The sequence below is a fragment of the Pelodiscus sinensis genome, chromosome 32 (assembly GCF_052426305.1).
Source record: "Pelodiscus sinensis isolate ZL-2025 chromosome 32, ASM5242630v1, whole genome shotgun sequence".
NCBI classification, from domain to species: Eukaryota; Metazoa; Chordata; order Testudines; family Trionychidae; genus Pelodiscus; species Pelodiscus sinensis.
In genome coordinates, this window is record NC_143083.1 from 5109743 (window position 1) to 5134046 (window position 24304).

Here is a 24304-nt window from a genome sequence, read left to right on the forward strand (position 1 = left end):
CACCCAGGACCAGGTGTGCATGAAAATCAAGGGGGTCCACTGAGACCCCTGACACTGAGCCCTGAGCTTACAATGGCCGTACTGGGTCAGACCAAAGGTCCATCTAGCCCAGTAGCCTGTCTGCCAACAGCGGCCAACCCTAGGGACCCTGGAGGGGATGGACCGAAGACAATGACCAAGCCATTTGTCTCGTGCCATCCCTCTCCAGCCTTCCACAAACTTTGGGCAGGGACACCACTCCTACCCTCTGGCTAATAGGACTCCATGGACCCAACCTCCATCACTTTATCTCACTTCCCTTTAAACTCTGTTCTAGTTGTAGCCTTCACAGCCTCCTGCAGCAAGGAGTTCCACAGGTTAACTATTTGCTTTGGGAAGAAGAACAACTTTCTCTTACTAGTTTGAAGCCTGATACCCATTCCTTTCCTTTGGTGTCCTCTAGTCCTTCTTTATGGGAACTCAGGAAGAACTTTTCTGAATGCACCCTCTCCACCCAACCCCTGCTTTTAGAGACCTCTATCCTGTCCCCCCTCCGTCTCCTCTTTTCTAAGCTGAACAGTCCCAGTCTCTGTAGCCTTTCTTCATCTGGGACCTGTTCCCAACCCCTGATCATGTTAGTTGCCCTCCCCTCTCCCAGCCTTTCTCTTCCCCTCTCCCACCTCCTTTTCCCAGTCTCCCCCAGTTTTTTTCAATAAAGACAGAGTCAATGTTGGAAGAAACGTTATCTTTATTTTGTACATCAATAAGAAGGGGGGCTAAGGAAGGGTAAGTGGAAGGAGGTGAGGGAGGAATGGGGTACGAGCCCCCGATGGGGAGGACTGGGCTGGCTCTGCGGGCTTCTGGGGGTGGAAGCTCTCCTGCAGCCCCCCAATTACTCCCTCTCCCCAGATGGCAGCCTGCGGCAAGTGCAGCCGGGCTGATGGCCGAGTGGTGTGATGTGCCCAGTGTGGGCACTCAGGGCACTCCAAGCCAGAACTTCTTTGCAAGCGGGGCACCCCTTAGAACTGTGTGTCCGGGGTGGGGGTCGGGACCCTTTAAGCGCAGCCCTCGGCTAGCCTGAGACAGCATCTCCATGCTCTAAGTCCTCCTTTTATGCCCTGCCGGCACTGCTTCCGGCCATCCTTAAGCCCTGTTCAGAGTCCACTCAATGTGGACTTGCTAGTTCGAACTAGCAAAACGCTAGTTCGAACTAGTTTTTAGTTCTAGATGCGTTAGTTCGAACTAGCTTAGTTCGAATTAACTAATTCGAACTAAGTTAGTTCGAACTAGCGCTGTAGTGTAGACATACCCATATAGAGTAGAGAATAGAAATGAGAAAAGAGCAATTTTTCGGTAACTGCTGAGACACTTTGGTGTCTCTCTCTGATTTTGTGCACAAGGAGTTTGAAAGCGAGGTGCATCTTCGGGGTACACAAGACAAGTCAGGCTCCTGAAAGGGGCACAGCAGTCTGGAAAGGCAGAGCGCCGCTGGCGTCCACGATTCGGGGATTTCGTTGCTGCCAGGTCTCCGGTCACAGCCTGAGCAATTCTCCGGCTCTGTGATGTTTCTGTGCATGTGCAGGCTGCTAGTAAAGCTAGTGGCAGGCGTCCAGTGGTTTGCTAACCTTTCCCAAAGCAAGCCTCTGAGTGCGCCCTCCCCCCGCACAGTAAAGCGCAGGTTTCTATTTTTAACATTCCTCTCGCTGCTAAAACGATGGCCCTGTTGCGTGGGGGGAGTTTGCCGTTCCTCACCACCTTGAAATGAAGACTATTGCTGGAGCTGTCGTCATAGCCAGACCAGGGTTCTTTTCATGGGAACTGTTTAAAACAGCCATGAAACTTTGGCACGGCAGGCTTAGTGCTACTGGGCCATCCTCACGTCTGTGCTGCTGCTGGTGGCAGCGCTGCCTTCTGAGCAGGGCAGCTTGCTCCCTGCGTAGCCTGGCAATCCCCAGTTTGGGAGCCCCCGAGAGCCCGCAGGTGGCTCTGCACCGGGCCCGCAAAGGAACGGCACGCAGTCCCATCCGGACACCTGCTGGCTGGGAATGCGCCAGGCTTGGAGAGAAGATGCCTGTCCCATGCGATAGCTCTGTGCGCTTGTCTAGGGGCACCTCCAATGTGGGCTATCGGCTTCCCTTTGACCTGCAACTATTGGCCGTTTCTGACAGGTAGGGCTGTTACAAAACGTCTAGTGGTGCAAACGTGTAACCATGGACATTCTTAGTGGTTACACGTTTACACACGGGCGGCAAGCGAGAGCTGGTGCTCATGGAGAGCCAGCTTTTCAGGTGGCTCCCTGCACGCACTGGCTCCCACTTCTCCCCGCCCCCGCTGATAGAGAGGCAGTGAGGGGAGGCAGGTGACTCCCCATGAGCACCCGCTCCCACCTCCCCACCTTGCTGCTTGTGATACAGAGGCAGCAAGGGGGGCGTGTAAGCATTAGGGTTAACCGCTGAGCCCAGGCTTATCAGTTAATTGTGCACACGCCAGGGCCATACCAAGGGTGGGGCAAGCGCACTCGCCTCGGGCGCATCAGAAATCGGGGCGCAAAGATGCAATAAGTAAAAAGTGCAGCAGGTGCTAACCTAAGGGGGGGGGGGCGCATCATTCCTATTTTGCCCCAGGAGCAAAAATGCCCAGTGACGGCACTGGTGCACGCTGACAGCACTGGTGCACGCTGACGGCGCTGGTGCACGCTGACGGCGCTGGTGCATGCTGACGGCGCTGGTGCACGCTGCACGCGGCCCTCGGTCTCAGTGGCCTCTCTGCCCCACAGGACTGCCCCCCTGGGTCCCATGACTTCCGCGAGCTGCAGTGCGCCGAGTTCGACAACATCCCCTTCCGCGGGAAGTACTACACCTGGAAGACGTACCGAGGAGGTGAGTGAGTGCCGGGACCTGGGCGCTTCCGCTCCTCTGCCGGCGCCGGCCGCGCATGGCTGGAACAGAGCCTTGTTCAGAGGAGGATCCCGCCTCTCCCGCTGGGATTTGCACATTTGTGAAAGGGCAAAATTCCACCAGCAAACCCAATTGTGGCCCAAAGAGCTTAAGTGGCCCCTAGTCCCTGCTCTGTGACACAAAGAAACCCTTTTGATCCGCCTTTCCACGTGTCCCCCATTCCCGGGGCATCCCAGGGCCTCGGTAAAAGCGGCACCTGCGGTTAGAGTGACTCTTGCATGACAAATGGAAACACGTCACTCATTGACTATTATTCTCCTCCAGTCGCTGAGCGCATGACACCTCCTACCTGCTCCCTCGGTCGTGTTACTCTGCCTTTGACATTCCTAGCTGTGCAGACAAAAATCCATCCGCAGAGGAACAGTTTAGTTTATTTCTGTTGTTCCTTAATCTCTGGGCGGTATAAATAAGAAGAGCAGAGACACAAAAACAGGAGTTGTTGTAGCAACGGAAAACTTTTAGTTCACGGCTCAGCCTCTGCCTATGGCCAACACTTGATGGTGGAGAAACAAAAGGTGAAATATCTCCCATCATTAGGACATAATTGTCTTTTGTTTGTTTGGTGGCTAAACCAAAAAAATTCAAGAGGCGGAGTGTGTTTGAGTCAGCGTTTCTTTCCAGAGGGAAAAACCAGAAAAACTGCGTTTTGGGTCAAATGAAAAAACAAACGATTCCATGTATGTGGGGCATTGCCCTCTGGGGAGCGTCTTAGATAAATTTAGCTTCATTTCTAAAACAGATGTTTCCAAATGAATAATTGAACCATTTTCGTAAATATTGAAATGTTTTGACTTCAGAATTCTCCTCCCTTTTCCCCAGCCTCAATTGCTTGTTGATTTCGACCCAAATCCTTGGACAGTTAAGTTGACCCGAAGTTGTAATTTTCAGCAAATAAACTATTCGCTGAAAAATGTTTGCTCAGCTCTGCCCACAGTGCAGCTAACCTCATACTCCCGCATAGATTCCTCCGGTCAGTGCCTGGGATTTCACACTGTGTCCAGGCACTTAGAGAAGGGAGCAAAGCCCACCCCGCAAGCAAGCTAGTGGGTTGCTCTTCTCTTCCGTCCATTCTACCAGGCCTTGTGGAAGGGACTGGCGGGAAGGGAGGCGGTCGGGGGAGCTCTCTGTGGCAGAAACCTCTGGATAATGAGAGAGAACAGTGCGTCTCCTTCATGTACTTAATGAACTTGCCTGGGGAACTCCTCTGCAGCTGTGTAAATAAGCTGCTTTCCCTGTGGGGGCCTTGCATCAGGAGCAAAGTGCTGAGGCTGCAGGCGATGGCTCCGTAGACGTGCAGCCAATCGGTGAAGCAGCCCCAGACACAGACCCCGATGGATTCCACAGTGGGACGTGGAGTTGGAGCACTTGCTCAGGCCTCTCGCTCCGTCCCAGCCCAGACCCCTGCGTCCCCAGCCACCTCTGACCCCGCTTCCCTCTGTGACCGCAAGCAAGGTGCTGCCTCTCCCCTGGCTTCGGTTCCCCCTCTGAGAAATGGCTTGATAAAACTGAGAGAGGAGGTATCTGGGCCTCTAGCTATCATCTCTGGAAAATCATGGGAGACAGGAGAGATTCCAGAGGACTGGAAAAGGGCAAATCTAGTGCCCATCTATAAAAAGGGAAATAAGAACAACCCACGAAACTACAGACCAGTCAGTTTAACTTCTGTGCCAGGGAAGATAATGGAACAAGTAATTAAGGAAATCGTCTGTAAACACTTGGAAAGTGGCAAGGTGTGACGGCGCGTTGGGGGTTCCCCGTCTCCTGCACCCCGAAATGGCACAAACAGACTGCACCAGCCAGTGGAATTGAGGGTGGTTTATTGCTCCTCCAGCACAGCGCAGCACAGATGTAATCTGGTTACAGGAACTGGGGCTAAGAGGCCTCAGTGCCCCCCCTTTGAGATAGGGGAGTCCCAGCCCCCTCCCCAGCTCCTTATTCCCTGCCTTCCAGCCAGGAACTAACTAACCCTCCACCAGCCCTGCCCCCCAGCCAGGGCAGCATTCCACCTTCCTTTGTTCCTCTCCATGGGGGGTGTCTGGCCACTGGTTCAACAAGTTTGGCATTACCTTGGCCTAGTGAGGCTTTCCCTGCTGGGTCTTGCTCCAGACAGCAGGGGTCACCACAGCCCAGCAAGTACCCCCACTACGTCACACAAGGTGATAGGGAACAGCCAGCAGGGATTTGTAAAGAATAAATCATGTCAAACCAATCTGATAGTTTTCTTTAATAGGATAACGAGCCTTGTGGCTAAGGGAGAAGCAGTGGATGTGGTATACCTAGACTTTAGTAAGGCGTTTGATACGGTCTCACATGATATTCTTATCAATAAACTAGGGAAATACAACTCAGATGGGGCTACTATAAGGTGGGTGCATAACTGGCTAGATAACCGCACTCAGAGAGTAGTTATTAATGGTTCTCAATCCTGCTGGAAAGGTATAACAAGTGGGGTTCTGCAGGGGTCTGTTTTGGGACCAGCTCTGTTCAATATCTTCATCAACGATTTAGATATTGGTATACAAAGGACGCTTATTAAGTTTGCAGATGATACCAAGCTGGGAGGGGTTGCGACTAATCTGCAGGATAGGGTCGTAATTCAAAATGACCTGGACAAATTGGAGAAATGGTCTGAGGTAAATAGGATGAAGTTTAATAAAGACAAATGTAAAGTGCTCCACTTAGGAAGGCACATCAGTTTCACACATACAGAATGGGAAGCGACTGTCTGGGAAGGAGTACGGCAGAAAGGGATCTAGGGGTTATAGTGACCCACAAGTTAAATATAAGTCAGCAGTGTGATGCTGTTGCAAAGAAAGCAAACCTGATTCTGGGCTGCATTAACAGGTGTGTTGTGCGCAAGACACGAGAAGTCATTCTTCTGCTCTACTCTGCGCTGGTTAGGCCTCAGTTGGAGTCTTGGGTCCAGTTCTGGGCACCGCATTGCAAGAAAGATGTGGAGAAATTGGAGAGGGTACAGAGAAGAGCAACAAGAATGGTTAAAGGTCTAGAGAACATGACCTATGAGGGAAGGCTGAAGGAATTGGGTTTGTTTAGTTTAGAAAAGAGAGGATTGAGGGGGGACATGATAGCAGGGTGTCATAAGGAGGAGGGAGAAAACTTTTTCATCTTGGCCTCTGAGGATAGGACAAGAAGCAATGGGCTTAAACTGCAGCAAGGGAAGTTTAGGTTGGACATTAGGAACAAGTTCCTAACTGTCAGGGTGGTCAAACACTGGAATAAATTGCCCAGGGAGGTTGTGGAATCCCCATCTCTGGAGATATTTAAGAGCAGGTTAGATAAATGTCTGTCAGGGATGGTCTAGACAGTATTTGGTCCTGCCATGAGGGCAGGGGACTGGACTCGATGACTCTCGAGGTCCCTTCCAGCCCTAGTATTCTAGGATTCTCTGAAAGCGCGTCGTTCTCTGCGAGGCGGTGAGACCCGCACGCCACAGGCTGCCACGCGCCGGGCAGCTCGCTCTCTTGGAAACCAGCTTGCTTGGGCCCTCAGCAGATCCCCGAGGACAGTCCTTCGCTCTCCTGCACCCTGGTCATGCACAGACCAGAGAGCTTGTTGCAAAGATGAGTCTGTATCATTAGCTCCACGCAGGGATGGACCCAAAGCCTAGCCCGGCGCGCCTGCCCCTGGCTAGAGCTGGCCAAGCGATCCCATGGCCTCAGAAGAGGTAGGAGTGCAGGGCACGTTGCGACAGTACCCGTCTCGTCTACAGTGACCGAGAGCATGTTGAACGGTGACTGCTGTCAGGATGACTAGAGAACACTCCCCGTCGCCAAGGTGCAAGAAAGGGAAACTGAGGCACTGGGTGGCATGTGCTGGCTGGGCCCCAGATGAAGGCCCCAGAGTTCAGTGGTGCGAACCGCTCCGTCATAGCTGGTTTGTGCATGGGAATGTCAGTGGCTGGTTTGAGGTGACCGCAGAATCCTAGAACCCCAGAGCGGCAGAGACCTCAGGAGTCACCGAGTCCAGCCCCCGGCCCAAGGCAGGACCAGCCCAACTCAATCAGCCCAGCCAGGGCTGGGTCAAGCCGGGACTTAAACACCTCTAGGGATGGAGATTCCCCCCTCCCTAGGGAACCCAGCCCAGGGCTTCCCGCCCGCCTAGGGAAATCATTTTTCCTAATATCCAACCGAGACCTCCCCGCCTCTACGTGCTATCTGCCCCCACTGAGAACAGCCTCTCTCCATCCTTTTTGGAACCCCCTTCAGGGAGTTGCAGGCGGCTCTCAAATCCCCCCTCCCTCTTCCCTCCTGCAGACAAAATAAGCCCAAACCCCTCAGCCTCTCCTCATAGGTCATGAGCGCCAGCCCCTGAATCATTTTCATTGCCCTCCGCTGGACTTTCTCCAATTTGTCCACATCCTTTCTCTCTGGCTCAGGCCCCCTCTCTCTCCCAGGCACTGTGGGGCCCTGCCGGGCGCTGGCAGCCCTAGGCGATGAACTCGCCCTCAAGTCTGCTCCCTTTGGAGAGATCCTGGAATCTCTCGTAAGCTCCCATAGAGCTCTCAGCTCCTTCTGCTGGTGCCACCTTGGGACAGAGTGTCTGGCAGCTGCTGCCTCACTGCAGGGAAATCTGGTGCCCACCCAGCGCCCCGGCTCTGTACTCCCCCTTCCCCTCAGAAAGGCTCCGGTCTGAGGTAGCCGGCTTGTGCCAGCTCCCCAGGCAAGGCGCTGAGTTGCCACCAGGGCCACATTATGACTTTCGTGGGCCCTAGGCACTTTTGCTTTTGTGGCCCCCTTTCTCCATAAAAAAAAATAAAAATGATTTGTGATATAACTTTAAATACCTCAACATTTTTTTCCTGTTTTAGGCAAAATTCGATAGATTTCCGTGAGCCCTAAAAGTTTCATTTTTTTCTGATGTGAGAAAAAAATTAAAACATTTTCTTCGACCTTAAAAGTTCTTTTTTTTCTTCTGATTTTAAAAGAAATTAAAACATTTTCATGGGCCCTAGGCCCTGTGCCTGCTGTGCCTAATGGCTAAGTCGGCTCTGGTGCCACCTCTCCGCCAACATGGCTGCCATTGCGTGAGGCAAGGAGGCAGCCTCCGGCCTGGTCAGGATCCCGTGTAGGACCAACCCGGCAGGCCCAAGAGCTGCCTTTATTACCCCCTGTCCGCTGCAGGCGGGGAGCTGAGGTTTAAAGGCTCATCCCTGTGGTTGAGCCGGGGGAGGGAGCCGGCTCCCGGGGAGGGAAGGCGCCGTCGGCTGAAAGCCTGGCGCCAGCGGCCGGGTCGCTGGTGAGGGAGCCGGGTTCTGCACGGGGCCAGGACGGCGTGTTTTCCTGGCCGTGATTTATGATGGTCCCAGAGCCCAGACCCCGGGAGGGCAGGATGCACAGTCCCAGGGAGAAGCGCTGAGTGTAACAGTCAGCAGATCCCTCTTGGAATGCGCCCTTCCTTGTTTGTTTGCTTTGCTTTCTGCGCTTCCTTGCTCGTTTTGCTCTTGGCCAATGTCAGAGCCAAGGGAGCGGGAGCAGCTCCCAGGGTGGGGGTGGGGAACCCAGGTCTGCCGAAAACAGGAGCGATTGCTCACTGTAAGCTGCAATGCACTTTCCGTATTTCGGAGGGGGGGGGGTGCAAAACGGGTCCTCGGCAGCAAAGCACTGTGGGAAATGCAGCCCACAAAGCCCTCCGATCAGCCAGACCAGGCCAAAGCCAAAGACCTCGTGTCCCTTCGGTCTGATGGGTGCCCAGCTGCCCATTCGCCCTGTGGGGGGATCCTGCCCTGGCTCTGCGTGGCCAACCCAAGCCGTTCCCTCCATTGGAGATGCAGGGCCGAATTCCCCTCGCCCCTTGCCCTGCCAGCGTAACGGAGTCCAAAGGAGGCGCAGGGCGGGCGGATATCCCCTGAGCCCTTTCCGCTCGCGTGGGCCTGTAAGGTGGTGTGCTCAGGGGCACAGGGCTGTTTCCTGGGGCTTGGAAAGGCCCCCACCTCGCTCTGACGTAATACACAGGACTCAGCCCAGTGGATCTTTAGTCCTGGCCAGGATGCAGGACACGGGGGAGTCCGGCTTGACTCTGAGCCCAGTTGCATTTGTACTGTTGATAGCAGGGCCGCATTATGACTTGCGTGGGCCCCTTCCTCCATAAAAAAAAATATTAAAACTTATTTTTGGTATAACTTTAAATACTTCAACATTTTATTTTTTTTCTGTTTTAGGCAAAATTTAATAGATTTTCATGAGCCCTAAAAGTTTTATTTTTTTCTGATGTGAGAAAAAAATGAAAACATTTTCTTTGACCCTAAAAGTTCATTTTTTTTCTTCTGATTTTAAAAGAAATTAAAACATTTCCGTGGGCCCCTAAAAGTATCATGGGCCCTAGGCACTGCGCCTACTGTGCCTAATGGATAAGTCGGCCCCGGTTGGTAGGTACAACCAAGCAACCCGTCCCCTAATGTTTAAGGCCAGAATAACAGATCTGACCCCCAGTGTAACACAAGCCATTCCCCGTGCCCCCAAGCCTTAGTTAAACGAAGCCATTTCAGTCCTAAAGTGGCAGGCATGGCTTCCCATTGGGAACGATTCCCCCTTCCTGCCCCACGCTGATGGCCGCAATCCCACACTGGACAGGCCAAGCGTGCCGCGGTCTTTCGGAGAGCTTCCCCTGACCTTGCAGCATGACCTGCGCCTGCCCCTGCTTTCAGGAGTAAGCCGACCACAGCAAAATGTCATGACTGGTGAAATCCCCACACCAGCAACTTCAGGTGATCCAGCCAGACAGAGGCAAGTGCCAGAAAATATCCCGGTGATGTAATACTGGGACATGCCTTCTGCCGGGACGAGCCCCGTCCAAACCCCCTCCGACGTGGGGAGAATTCAGAACTGGGCTGGATCGCTGCTGTTCCGTAATGTGTCTCTGAAATGTGCAAGCCGGTTCGCTTCCCTGCAGCTGCCAGCCAGGCCCCTTGGAGCAACCCTTTCGTCTCTGTTCTCCATTCACAAAGGCCCCTCAGGATGGACTGGGCTGACTCCTCCCCACTCTCCCTTCCTTCCTGCGTGGCCTGGACGCCCTGCTAGGCTCACACGGCTCTTCCACAGCCGCAGGGCCAAGGAAAGAGAAACCACCGCTCTGGAAACCTGGGTGAGCAGAACCGACATGCGGCAGCCGCTGGGGTCCCCTGTCCACCTCCCCTGGTAGCACCTGAAAACCCACCTCTCCCAGTGAGATGGTGAGTGCAGGTCCAGCCGCCATCTGGGCAAGGAAGGCCCCCGGTGGGTTGGTCGCGGCGCGGCACGGAACACAGAGATGGCAAAGTATCAATGTGCATTGTCGAGGGAGGATCTCCTGATGCTCTGCAAAGACAGAGAACGCCCCCAGTGTCCCTGCAAAGTGTGTCAGGGAGAGACCCGAGATACCTTAATCCTGCTGCGCAGCAAGAAAAGCAAATATGGCAGGCGACCAGATTGGCTTTCTGGGGACATCCTTGGTGAGCTTAAACACAAAAAAGGAAGCTGACAAGCAGTGGAAACTTGGACAGATGACGAGGGAGGAGTATAAATATATTGCTCGAGAATGCAGGGGAGTTATCAGGAAGGCGAAAGCGCAATTGGAATGGCAGCTGGCAAGGGATGTGATGTGTAACAAGAAACAAAATGCAGGACAATGTAGCACTTTAAAGACTAACAAGATGGTTTATTAGATGATGAGCTTTCGTGGGCCAGACCCACTTCCTCAGATCAAATAAACTCTACCACTATGTAACAAGAAAGGTTTCTACAGGCATGTTAGAGGGTGATCAGGGAGGGGGTGGGGCCCTTACTGGATGAAGGAGGTACCCTAGTGACAGAAGATGTGGGAAAAGCTGAAGTACTCAAGGCTTTCTTTGCCTCTGTCTTCACGGACAAGGACAGTTCCCAGACTACTGCACTAGGCAACGCAGTATGGAATGAAGATGGACAGCCCTCGGTGGGGAAAGAACAAGTTAGGAACTATTTAGAAAAGCTAAACGTACACAAACCCATGGGCCCGGATTTAGTGCATCCGAGGGTACTGAGGGGGTTGGTAAATGTCATTGTGGAGCCTTTGGCCATTAGCTTTGAGAACTCGTGGAGATCAGGAGAGATCCCGGGTGACTGGAAAAAGGCAAATGTCGGGCCCCTCTTTAAAAAAGGGAAGAAGGACGATCCAGGGAACTACAGACCAGTCAGCCTTACCTCAGTCCCCGGAAAAATCATGGAGGGGATCCTCAAGGATTCCATTCTGAAGCACTTGGAAGAGGGGACAGTGATCAGGAATAGTCAACATGGATTCACAAAGGGCAAGTCCTGCCTGACCAACCTGATTGGCTTCTATGACGAGGTAACTGGCTCTGTGGACATGGGAAAGTCAGTGGATGTGATAGACCTTGACTTTAGCAAGGCTTTTGACACGGTCTCCCACAATATTCTTGCCAGCAAGTTAAGGGAGTGTGGATTGGATAAATGGACGGTAAGATGGAGAGAAAGCTGGCTAGACTGTCGGGCCCATTGGGTAGTGATCAACGTCTCGATGTCAGGATGGCGGTCGGTTTCTAGCAGGGTGCCCCAAGGATCAGTTCTAGGAACGGTTTTGTTCAATGTCTTTATTAATGACCTGGCTGAGGGGATGGAGTGCACCCCCAGCAAGTTCGCAGATGACACTAAGCTAGGGGGAGAGGTACATACACTGGAGGGCAGGAAGAGGGTCCAGAATGACCTAGACACATTAGAGCTGTGGTCCCCAACGCTGGATGAGGGGGCAGTCCAGAGGCACACAGCTAATGCCAATAGCAGGGAGGCTGCGGGGAGCGGCCTCTTTTCTGGCTTAGGAAGGAGCCGAGTGCCTTTGCTTCCAGGCCGGGTTGTTTATTTCTCTTGGAGGCTGTGCAGGGAAACCGGCCGGTGCTGCCACCCGTCTGCAGGAGCACGGCCACCTGGCCATGAGCTTCCCTGGACAAACCCGGCTTGGAAAGCCTGCGCCGAGCCATGTGTGTAGGGGCTGATCCAGAGCTCGCTGGAGTCAGGGGAAGAGCTCCCAGAGGGAGCTTCTGAGGTCTCTTCCAGCTCTATGGGTCTATGATTCTATGTTCTTGGTGGCTTCCAGTTCAAGCAGGACACCGTGGCGCCAGGTGCGGCATGAACACCAGGCACGGGTCTCCCCCTACCCAGGCAATCCGGAGCAGGACGCTGACTTGCCCACAACAGGTAGCAGCTGAGCCCGGAATCGCATCCTGCTCTCTGGGCTCCCACTTCGCTGCCTTTGTCTACAGGACAAACCTCCTGGGGGTGAGAAACCGTAAAGGGCAGCGACTGGTCCTGCAGCGCCTCACGCACTAACCACGCGGAGGCGAGGGAGGGGGCCGCGCCCACAAGAGCTCCTGACGCCATCAGCTCTCAGGCGCTGCAGGACTCGTCGCCGTGTTTAACGTTTCTTCAGGCACCGACGAACACGACACCCGCGCTGAGATTCTTAGGAGGCGGCACCACTTGACACTAGCTGGTCCAAACAGTCGGGGAAAGGGCTTAGACACCCACTGTAGGGGCTTCTGTCCCACAGTACCCCGGATAGCCCACCCCGGGAAGCAGGCCTGTCAGCTCTCCCATGCAGCCCAGGCTGGCTCGCTTCCTCCTCCTGGGGAACAGGCTGTTCGTTAGCCCAGCGCCCGGCAGATCACAAGGAACAGCTTCCAGCTTTCCTTTCCCATCAGATAAAGAAACCAGCCATGCACGTGTAGCAGGCCGGGGGCTGGGCTGCAATTTCAGTCACCCGGGGCTGCCTGCTGGCTGGACTCCCCTTGCACGTAGCCAAGCCAAGATGCGACACAGGATGCTGGTGAACCCCAAGGGCGCTTACCCGACTGACCTGCCAGGAACCAGGCTGCGCTGTTCCCATGGGGCTCGCTCTCCCTTTGCCGATTTCACTTGGAAAGAAGGTCGGATTGGAAAGGATTTAAGCAAAAGAAAAAAGCCACCGGCCTGGCCTGCAATGGGGCGAAGGCCAGGAGAAACCGCAGAGCCTCCCCCCACACCAGACTCATACCTGCCGGCTTTCCCCCTCCTCCCCGAATTCTTAGACTCTGCACCGGGCTACGGGCGCTGCACAAAGCAGGGCACATGGCGCCACAGGAGAGACATGGTCCCCCTGCCACCAGTCCCCGACCCCCGGTTTGCCTCCGCTGCAGTATGTTTGTCGTGCCCGGGTCCCAGGGTGACGCTCTTCGGCACCCACGAGGATCATGCTGCAGGCCAGCTACTGCTGAGGGCGGCTGCGGCTCCGCATTGCTGGGCCGGCACAGCCACGCGGAGAGAGCAGTAAGGAAAGAGCAAGAGTTGCCGCGGCTGCTGACGTGAGGGAGGCAGGGGAAGGGAGGAAAGGAAGCAAGACCATGTCCTTCCGGAGACCTGGGCCGGGGGAGGGCGTCGGCATCTGGTCTCCCTTCTCCCCCGGGGAGACGAGGGAGGCGGGGAGGGGGCTGCCCACCTGGTAAAAAGGCACATTTGAAAGCACCGAAGTGAAAGCAGCGCGTCTCCGGCGGGTTCTCGGCTCCGTGCCACCCCCGCTCCGGGGGGGGGGGGGGAGAAACGAAAGGCTCCCTTCAAGACAGCGGCTCCAACAGGAAAGCGAGCGGCCGTGCCGGGCTGCCTTTGTGTCTGTCACTGGGGGGAATGACACCTCTGAAAATACGCACCTGACACACGACAGCCGGGCAATTGGCCTGCTCGGACAAGGGACGCGCTCTCGCTGTCTCTGCACGCGCCCAGCAGCGCCGGGTTCCGCCTAAGAGGCATCGTTCTGCAGACCTGTGACTTGGGCAGAAGTGGTGGGAGGAGTCAGGGGTGGGTCATGGAGGGGGAAGAGGTTCCAGCCAAGGCGCGGCTGCAAGAGTCAGACCAGGGTCTCAAAGCCAGTAAAGCCGGTCAAAGGTGCCCTTGTGATCGTGGTCGGTGCAGGCGGCACCGAGCCCTCGGCCTAGCCCAAATCACTGGCCCCTTGCGAGAAGCTCCCTGATGGTCGCAGGAGGCAGACGGGCCTTGCACTCTGATGACAGTCGCAGAAGAAGCTCTTGACACAGGCGCTGTGGGAGAGCTAAACCAGCAGCGGGGGTCCAGCTGTCTCAAGGGCGTTTGAATGTTCACGTCCCAAGTTCAAACCCACCCAAGGCCTGTCCCAGCTGCTGGCACCTCGGTGGCCTCCATGAAATAAGCAAGTGACCTCGGTGGCGTGCCCAGGGGATGGGGGGTCTGCGTGGCAGGATCTGTCCCCGCCCCGGAGAATTCAGACAGGAAGCTGAGGCTTGGAAGGGGTGTGGAATCTCTCCCCTCTAAGAGGAGAGAGGCACAGTGGGGTGTATGGCTGCTGCCCATGTCCCGGCCTGGCGTTTGACTGTAGCACGGTCCGTCCAGGGTAGAGGGGAGGCCCAAACAAGGAGTTTCGGTAGGCAATAGTCCTTGGCTCTCAGAGTTGGGCATGATGCCGCCAGGGTTCCCTGTAAGCTGAGCACTTGGGCAGCCCCCCGGGAGAAAATGCCGCCCAGCTGATTAGCAGAGCACCTACAGCCACCCACCACTGACATCATGTACTGCTGCGGGTGGTGCCCACCCACACACGCCTCAGTGCACATGTGACGACGCGTCGGGGTTTTCCCATCTCCTGCACCCCGAAATGGCATGAACAGACTTCACCAGCCAGTAGAATGGAGGTTGTTTATTGTTCCTCCAGCACAGCGCAGCACAGATGTAATCTGGTTACAGGAACTGGGGCTAAGAGGCCTCAGTGCCCCCCTTGAGATAGGGGAGTCCCAGCCCCCTTCCCCAGCTCCTTCTTCCCTGCCTTCCAGCCAGGAACTAACTCCCCCTCTTCCAGCCCTGCCCCCAGCCAGGGCAGCATTCCACCTCCCTTTGTTTCTCCCCATGGGGGGCCGCAGGTCAGACAGGTTTTTGAGTCACCTTTGCATAATGAGGTTTTCCCTGCTGGGTCTTGCTCCGGACAGCAGAGGTCACCACAGCCCAGCAAGTACCCCCACTACGTCACAGTTCTCCCCCCTCCGAAGGATGTATTTCTTCCCTGTCCGGGTCGCTCTGTTGAAGGGCCCCACAATATCCATCGCCACCTTCTGGAAAGGCTCCTCTATGATGGGCAGGGGTCTCAACGCAGCTTTCCTCCTGTCTTGGCCCTTCCCCACTCGTTGGCAGGAGTCGCAGGACCGGCAGTACCGCTGCACAGCTGCAAACATCCCCGGCCAGTAGAAGTTTTGGAGCAGCCTCAGCCGCGTGCGCCGGATCCCCTGGTGTCCCGAGAACGGGATGTCATGGACCAGGTGTAGCAGCTTGCGGCGATACCTTTGGGGAACCACCAGCTGCTGCTGGAGCCCCCACTTCCCTACCATCCCGGGGGAAAGCCATTCCCGGTACAGAAATCCCCTCTCCCACCGGAACTTCTCCTGGCAATCTCCTCCTAGGGGTTGAGCTGCACCCAGGTCAGCCTGGTCCCTCAGGGCCTGCAGGGAGGGATCCGCTCGCACCTCCGCCTGGAATTCAGCGGCTGGGGCTGGGCCAGGGCCATGGTTCCCCCCACTGCCTAGGTCCAACTCTAGGTCTGCTGGGATGGGGCTCTGGGCCCCCTGTTGGGGAACCTCCTCGAGTTCCGGGCCGCCAGCCCCTCGCTTGCTCTGGCTACGGGTGGTGACCAGCGTCCTGTGGGGTCCATCTGGCCACTCCTCTAGGTCACTCCCCATTAGCACGTCGGTGGGCAAGTGCGGGTGCACCCCCACTTCCTTGGGGCCCTCCTTGGCCTCCCATTTCAGATGCACCCTGGCTACGGGTACCTTAAAGGGGGTGCTCCCTTGCCCCTCAGTGTCAGCTGAGTGTCGGGTAGCATACGGTCTGGGCCCACTATGTCGGGTCGGGCCAGCGTCACCTCCGCCCCTGTGTCCCAGAAACCCGTCACCTTCCTGCCATCCACCTCCAAGGGTACGAGGTAGTCCCTCCGTAGGGGCCGCCCCGCCCCCACCCGGTGCACGGATAAATCTGTCTCCCGAGGGTCAGACCTCCCAGGGGAGGTGCACTGAGCATCCTTCCCCCCTCCCCGAGCGGAGGTTTGCCGGCCAGCCCCTGCCTCTGGGGCAGCCTGCCCTTCCTCCCGCCCCAGCCAGTTAACCCTGGAAAGTCCCAGGTCATGGGACCTGTTCTTGCGCCTGGTGCATTGAGCCCTCTTGTGGCCTCGTTGCCCACAGCGATGGCAAATTAGGTTCTGTGGGCCCGTTTGGGTTGGCTCTGCCCGGGCCCTGGCTGGTTTTCTGGGGTATCGATGACTGGTCCTGGTCCCTGGGGCTCGCCTCAGAGGTGTCTCTCTCAGTTGCTCAGCCAAGAACTGGTCTCTGCGCGATTCTCTTTCTCTCCGGGACTCCTGTTCACACCCGGACCGGCTCTCCGTGAACTCATCTGCCAGTCTCCCGGCCTCCTGGGGGTTCTCTGGTCTCCGGTCCTTGAGCCACAGCCTCAGTTTGGGTGGGCATGCTTCATAGAGCTGCTCCATCATGACCAGCTTGAGCAGCTCCTCTGCGGTCTGGGCTCCGACTCCAGACACCCACTTGTGGCCGTATTGCGCCAGGCGGGAGGCCAGGTCCACATAGGTCTCCTGTGGCCCTTTCTGTAGCCCCCGGAACTTCTTCCTGTACATCTCGGGGGTCAGCCCGAACTTGTGCAGCAGGGCCTCCTTGACTCGGTTGTAATCCCCTGGCTGTAGGTCCTCCAGCTGACTGAGCACTCCGGCCGCCTCCTGGTTCAGTGCGGGGACGAGCTCCTGTAGCCAGTCAGCTGGGGGTACCCGTTGCAGTCCACAGGCCCTCTCAAAGGAGCTGAGGAACCCGTCTATGTCACCCACGTCCTTCAATTGGGCCACCGTGAGTCTCTCCAAGCGCCTGGCAGCCCCGGGACCCTGGGGCCCATCCGCACTTGGCGCAGCCGGGGCCCTGCCGGTTCTCCGCTCTGCCATGGCCAGCTCATGCTGTCGCTGCCTCTCTCGATCTTGGCGCTCCTTCTCTCGGTCCTGGCGGTCCCTCTCTCGGTCTTGGCGCTCCTTCTCTCGGTCCAGTACTTCCAATTCCTTCATCCGCAGCTGGATCTCCAGCCGCCGCAGCTCCGCTGGGCTGGCCTCTGCCCTAGATGGGCTATGGCTTGCAGGCCTCCTGGGAGAAGCTGTCTCATCTCTCCGTTGGGTTTCAGCGCTCCTCCCCCTCTCTGAGCCTGACACACTCTCGGGGGGGTCTGGCTGCTTCCCCTGGGGACAAGATCCTGGCCCTGTGGCCGGTCATTCTCTTCTAGCTGGGTAATCAGCTGGGCCTTGGTTGCTTTCCGCACAGGCAAGCCCCTCTCTCTGCACACCCCCACCAGCTCTGCCTTCAAGAGTCGGGCGTAGACCATCTGCCCGCTGGTCCCCTCTGTGCAGACTCACCAGTCTAGTGCTGCAGCGCCCCACGATTCCCCGGAACCGCTTCACTCTGCCTCCAGCACGCCTGGCTTCAGGGCTCTTGCTTCTACGGCGCCTTGTTGCTTGCCGCTGGGAGCTTCATCCATGGGGTGCAGTGGATCCCACTGCTGACACCAGTGTGACGACGCGTCGGGGTTTTCCCATCTCCTGCACCCCGAAATGGCACAAACAGACTTCACCAGCCAGTAGAATGGAGGTTGTTTATTGTTCCTCCAGCACAGCGCAGCACAGATGTAATCTGGTTACAGGAACTGGGGCTAAGAGGCCTCAGTGCCCCCCTTGAGATAGGGGAGTCCCAGCCCCCTCCCCAGCTCCTTCTTCTCTGCCTTCCAGCCAGGAACTAACTCCCCCTCTTCCAGCCCTGCCCCCAGCCAGGGCAGCATTCCACCTTCCTTTGTTTCTCCCCATGGGGGGCCGCAGGTCAGACAGGTTTTTGAGTCACCTTTGCATAATGAGGTTTTCCCTGCTGGGTCTTGCTCCGGACAGCAGAGGTCACCACAGCCCAGCAAGTACCCAGACTACATCACAGCACACAACAAAATGTATTCCACACATGAATGGAAAAATTAGAGGGAACACTGAAAGCAACCCTCTTCACCGACGGCCTGGCCCAGTCGTCCTGCTTTGCCGGGAGCCAGCTGAGCTCCCCTCTAACATCCCCCCAGATGATGCCCTCTTCCTTCTCCATCTGCTTTTACTGAACTCTCAGGCGCCCAGATGCAGCTGGGCCATCTCTTCCCTCCCTCTGCCCCTTTGATGTGCAGTAACAAGCCAGGCGGGTCTGAGCTCCACAAACGGCCTCTAAGCCCCACGGCCCACGAGAGGAGCTGCCGCGTTTTGTCCCTAGCAGGTGTGTCCCCTGCCCAGGTGCCTACGTACCGTTGACCCCCCCCTTGGGACACTGCAGTGCTGAATGGGCACTTCAAGCTCTGGGGTCGTCACATAACCCAGACCAGCATCCTAGCTCCGTGTCCCACCAGCTGAGCGAGGCCCCTGGCCCAGCCACGCCTGGTTCTGCCGGTCCGGATGGGGCTTGGGGCAATGCCGGGGGGCTGCTCTTGGGGCAGGGAGGAGGGGAGGGGCGAGTCTGTTCCCCGGCAGCGTGAGCCCAGAGGAAGGCCAGGGGGCTGCGTCGGTCTGTGGCTGCTCCTGCGTGTCTGCCTGGACATCTCCGACGCCCCACAGGGTAGCTGGTGAGCGGGCCTGAACCCTTGGCCATGCAGTGAGGGGAAGCTCCGTCACTCCTGCCCCTCCCAGCCCTTCCTCTGGCCTCCTTTTCTCTGGCAGGGGGCGTGAAATCCTGTTCTCTCAACTGCCTGGCCGAGGGCTTCAACTTCTACACGGAGCGGGCAGCTGCCGTGGTGGACGGGACGCCCTGCCGACAGGACTCCCACGACATCTGTGTCAACGGGGAGTGCAAGGTACCTGGCGCAGCGGGGGGTGCTGGGATGGGGTGAGGGGCTCCCCTGCAGGCACTCAGGACGCCCCCCCCGTCCGGTCACAGGGCTGCTCCTCTCCTGCGCCTGGGCTGTGGGTGGGGAGTGCGGAGCCAGCTACTCTGCCCCGTACCCAATTTCGCTGCTGACTCTGACCTAGAGTCTCTTGTGCCTCCATTTCCCCATCTGCGGCGTGTGGGCCCCAGCCCCGAGGGACCCCGCCTGGGCAGGCACTAGGAGTCTGGGGCCCTGAGGCGTCCTTTCCACCAGAGGCCAGTGGGCGGCCGCCACGGCGGCGTGGCCCCGAGGAGGAGGAGATGAGCAAAGCCCTCAGAGCTCCGGGGAAGGTGTGAGGGGGCCGATGGCCCTGCCCCGGGTCTGAGAGAGGCGGGGGAGCTGGAGGCAGGCCCGCCCCGGCGTCGACTGTGCATGGGGGGGTCTGACAGGAATCACCCGTCGCACGGGCTGCTAATTGCAAGCACATGGCGCCTCCCTTTGAAGATGTCACCCTCTGGGCTCCTCCTCTGGGCAGCTGCACGCTCTGCCTGCCGCAGTGGGCATTCGGAGCCGGGGCCCGGAGCCACGCTGGCCTGGGCCCATGCCCGTGGTGGGAGGACCAAGGCCCACAGAGGGAGTCACGCCGGCCTGGGCCCGTGCCCGTGGTGGGAGGGCCAAGGCCCACAGAGGGAGCCACGCCGGTCTGGGCCCATGCCCGTGGTGGGAGGGCCAAGGCCCACAGAGGGAGCCACGCCGGCCTGGGCCCATGCCCGTGGTGGGAGGGCCAAGGCCCACAGAGGGAGCCACGCCGGCCTGGGCCCATGCCCGTGGTGGGAGGGCCAAGGCCCACAGAGGGAGCCACGCCGGCCTGGGCCCATGCCCGTGGTGGGAGGGCCAAGGCCCACAGAGGGAGCCACGCCGGCCTGGGCCCATGCCCGTGGTGGGAGGGCCAAGGCCCACAGAGGGAGCCACGCCGGCCTGGATGGAGGCAGCAAGGAGGATGGAGCCTCTTCTCATGCACTTCCCAGCCAGCTGCGGCAGAGCCAAGCCCTCCAGAACCCTGGGCCAGTGTGACACGGGGGGCGTCTCCACCTGAGCCATGGAGCCAGCCAGGGACCCGCGTTAGCCATAGAGATCTGGGGCCTTTCCTTGGGGCTGTGCAATCCCGGCAGCCGAGGGGGGGCAGCAGCAGGCCCCCTGCACCCGCCTGCAGCAGGGCTGGTCCAGGGACTCTGGACTTGTACCCAAATGGCCTGGAGACAGAGCTCCCGAACCGCCATGTGCTAGAGCTGCGGGTCTCACCCCCCCCCCCCGGCCCCCCATGCAGGCCGACGGGGAGCGGCAGATTTCGTCCTGGGGCTCTGTATTCACGTCCCTTTCTCTGGAAAGCCACGGGGGAGGGAGCCGTGCTAGGCCTCGTGGGGTGAGGGGCGGGAGTGAAATGGAAGCGCAGGGGACGTCTGCGCACCCCCCCACCCGGGGGGGCAGCCCAGAGGTCAGGCCGGATGGAGGCCAGCGCCCCCTTCGGACAGATAACCCCCCTCCGCCCGCTCTCTCCCGCCAGCACGTGGGCTGTGACCGCGTCCTGGGCTCGGACTTGAAGGAGGACAAGTGCCGCGTGTGCGGGGGGGACGGGAGCGCCTGCGAGACCATTGAAGGCATCTTCAACCAATCCCTGCCCGAGGGGGGTAAGGCGCATCTGGCCCCGTGGGGCACGGCTCGGCTTCCCCCCCCCCCCACCGTGCCTTCTGGTTCAGAGCCTTGATCTTGGGCGATGGGGGGTCAGTACGCCCGGGGGCTCCCTGAGGTGGGGGGGGTCGGTACGCCCGGGGGCTCCCTGAGGTGGGGGGGGTCGGTACACCCGGGGGCTCCCTGAGGTGGGGGGTCGGTACACCCGTGGGCTCTCTGAGGTGGGGGATCGGTACGTCTGGGGGCTCTCTGAGGTGGGGGGTCGGTACGCCCGGGGGCTCCCTGAGGTGGGGAGTCGGTAGGCCCGGGGGCTCCCTGAGGTGGGGAGTCGGTACACCCATGGGCTCCCTGAGATGGGGGGGTTGGTACACCCGTGGTGGGGGGGTTGGTACACCCGTGTGCTCTCTGAGGTGGGGAGTCGGTACACCCGTGGGCTCCCTGAGATGGGGGGGGTCAGTACACCCGTGGTGGGGGGTTGGTACACCCGTGTGCTCTCTGAGGTGAGGGGTTGGTACACCCATGGGCTCCCTGAGGTGTGGGGGTCGGTACACCCACGGGCTCTCTGAGGTGGGGGGGGTCAGTACACCCGTGGTGGGGGGTTGGTACACCCGTGTGCTCTCTGAGGTGGGGGGTCGGTACACCCGTGGGCTCTCTGAGGTGGGGGGGTCAGTACACCCGTCGTGGGGGGTTGGTACACCTGTGTGCTCTCTGAGGTGGGGGGGTCGGTACACCCGTGGGCTCCCTGAGGTGGGTCGGTACACCCATGGTGGGGGGTTGGTACACCCGTGTGCTCTCTGAGGTGGGGAGTCGGTACACCTGTGGGCTCCCTGAGATGGGGGGATCGGTACACTCGTGGTGGGGGGTTGGTACACCCGTGTGCTGTCTGAGGTGGGGGGTCGGTACACCCGTGGGCTCTCTGAGGAGGGGGGGTCAGTACACCCATGGTGGGGGGTTGGTACACCCGTGTGCTCTCTGAGGTGGGGGGGTTGGTACACCCGTGGACTCCCTGAGATGGGGGGGGTCGGTACACCCGTGGTGGGGGGTTGGTACACCCGTGTGCTCTCTGAGGTGGGGGGGTCATTACACCCGGGGTAGTGCTGGGCTCCCTGATTTGTTTTCCCTACGGGTGGGTTCAGGATTCCTTCCCCCTGCCCAAGCTGTGCTGAACTCAGACGGTGCCCACCCCCCGGCTGCTCCCTGCGGTGTCTCTGACCCCAGCGTGCCTCGGTTCCCTGCTGACCCCGCCTGGGGCTGTCTTCCAGATTACGAGGAGGTGGTCTGGATCCCCAAGGGCTCGGTGCACATTGACGTCCGGGAGCTGAACCTCTCTCTCAGCTACCTGGGTGAGCAGGCGCAGGGGACAGGGCGATCCCAGAAGATGCCCTGTCCGTGCCCAGGCCCCCTTCTCCGGGGAGCCGTGGCTTGGGCAGGGCCCGCCTGGCACGTCTGCCCGGGGGCTGGGAGGCTTCCTGGGAACGAGCCGGCTGGCCCCGCCGCCCTGAGAGCCCTCTCCTCGCCTGTCCTTCCAGCGCTGAAAGGGGAGAGCGGAGAGTATTTCATCAACGGGAAGCTCTCCATCGACCCGCCCAGGCGCCTTGACCTCGCCGGGACGACCTTCCACTACAGGAGAGCTCCGGACGAGCCCGAATCGCTGGAGGCCCTAGGGCCTACCAATGCCACGCTCATTGTCATGGTAACGGCCTCATCCTTCCCGGGCCCTGACGGCCGCTAAACCATCCCATTCGATTATCCCCCTCCCGACTCCGCCCCCCCCCAAGTTAATGCTTAGGAGGGAGGGACACTGGCATCTTGGGGCCAAATTCTTCTCCAATCCCTGCCCCATTCAGCCCCAGAGCCAGGGATGAAATCAGGTTTTGGCTCTGGGGTCCCTCCGCTGTGCTGCTCTGGGCCGGCGGACAGCGACTCTAGGGGCTCCAGAGCTGGGAAGGCGGCGGAGCCCAGCAGCTCTGGAGCCCAGAGGCCGGTCCTGGGACACTCCACGAGAGGGGCCCGGGGTCACACTCCGCTTGATGGTGGGTGGGCCCCAGCGCGCTGACGGCCCCTTTCTCCACAGGTTCTCGTGCGGGCAGAGCTGCCGGGGATTCGGTACAAGTTCAACACGCCCCTCGCCCGCAGCTCCCTGACCCAGTATTCCTGGCACTACGCGCCTTGGACCAAATGCTCCGCCATCTGCGCGGGGGGTGAGAGGCTGGACCATGCTTGGGGGGGGAACAGCTGCAACCCCCGTGACTCCCCACGTCGGGCTTTGCTTTGGGAGTCCCGTTTGTCTAATGGGGCTTTCAGACCCGAATCCCACAGTCCGCCGCTTGCAGCGTCCTGTCCGTCTGCATGGCCATGGCCAGGGGGTGGGAAAGGCACACTGGAAACTCAGCGGCATGTGTCTGGCAGCAGCTTGGACTGGACCACAATGGTCCCCTCTGGGCCTTTAAATCCCTGCTCTGTGAACCCCTTAAATGGATGCTTCCCAGGATGCTGGGGGGCTGACGCTGTGTTTCTGGGGGTGTCTGGCGTCTCTGAGGACCTTGGCGGGGAGGGGCTAAGCAGGGATGCCCAAGAAAACAGACAGTTTGAAAACCAAGAAAAATGGTCTTTCAGCTTTGGTGTGAGGGGCCATGAGCGGGCGGGGGGCCCCACAGCAGGGTTGGGTGTGAGGGGCCGTAGGCGGGCGGGGGGCCCCACAGCAGGTGTGGGTGTGAGGGGCCGTGGGCGGGCGGGGGGCCCCACAGCAGGGTTGGGTGTGAGGGGCCAGGTGTGGGTGTGAGGGGCCGTAGGCGGGCGGGGGGCCCCACAGCAGGTGTGGGTGTGAGGGGCCGTGGGCGGGCGGGGGGCCCCACAGCAGGGTTAGGTGTGAGGGGCCAGGTGTGGGTGTGAGGGGCCGTGGGCGGGCGGGGGGCCCCACAGCAGGGTTGGGTGTGAGGGGCCGTGGGCAGGCGGGGGGCCCCACAGCAGGGTTAGGTGTGAGGGGCCAGGTGTGGGTGTGAGGGGCCGTGGGTGGGCGGGGGGCCCCACAACAGGGGTGGGTGTGAGGGGCCACGGGAGGGTGGTGCAGGACACACCCGATTCTCGTGGCTTTCCCCTAAGCCTGCTCACAAAGCCTTCCATGCCTTTGGAAAGCAGCTTGTTCTGGGCGCTGTAGTGCAGGACCCTGTGGGCAAAGGCCTTCACCTACCGATTTCCAGGCTTTCGAGAGGATGGAAACGGGGCTGTAATGCGAAACGTCGGGGTATCCTGGCCGTGGAGCGAGCAGGGGTTGCCCCCCCAGGGACCCAGCATAAGTTGCCGGGTTCGGTTAGGGCTTCGCCCCCGCAGACGGGCCCCAGGACCGGGAGTGCTGAGCGGTTCCGGACCCTGTAAGCAGCCACAGCTGTGTCAGTCGCCCCTTCTCCCGCCGCCCCCGCAGGCAGCCAAGTCCAGTCCGTCGTGTGCAAGAAACAGGCCGACAGCTCCACAGTCTTCAACCATTTCTGCAGCCCTGAAACCAAGCTGCCTGAGAAGCAGCGGCCGTGCAACACTGAGCCATGTCCGCCCACGTGAGTGTGTGACGGGGGTCGGTCCCAGCGCCCGGGGGGGCAGGGCCAGGGACTCCCGAGCCGGCTCGTGGATGGAGGAGCGGGGCCGGAGCAAGGTGGAGAACGGATTTGGTGCCTGCCGTCCCCTGAATCAGCAAAGCCGGTTCCCCCGAGGCTGCTCCCTTGGGCTGGGCCAGGCGGCCACAGACTCCTGCAGGCTGAGGACAATGCTCCGGTGGCGCCAATGGCT

The 24304-nt window shown here is 59.1% G+C and overlaps 1 protein-coding gene across 5 annotated transcripts in view; it reads left to right on the forward strand.

Annotated features, from left to right (window-relative positions):
• Positions 1-24304, forward strand: part of ADAMTS10 (ADAM metallopeptidase with thrombospondin type 1 motif 10) — a 118819-nt gene that overhangs the window by 84382 nt on the left and 10133 nt on the right. For all 5 annotated transcript variants that reach the window (XR_012896730.2, XM_075903178.2, XM_075903175.2 and 2 more), the window contains exons 15-21: positions 2756-2858; positions 18690-18823; positions 20400-20523; positions 21787-21867; positions 22054-22217; positions 22599-22725; positions 23946-24075. Coding sequence is in view for 4 of the 5 variants with exons in the window: in XM_075903178.2 (XP_075759293.2) it covers positions 2756-2858; positions 18690-18823; positions 20400-20523; positions 21787-21867; positions 22054-22217; positions 22599-22725; positions 23946-24075 (863 nt within the window). In the remaining variant the exon portion in view is untranslated. The remainder of the gene's footprint in view (positions 1-2755; positions 2859-18689; positions 18824-20399; positions 20524-21786; positions 21868-22053; positions 22218-22598; positions 22726-23945; positions 24076-24304) is intronic.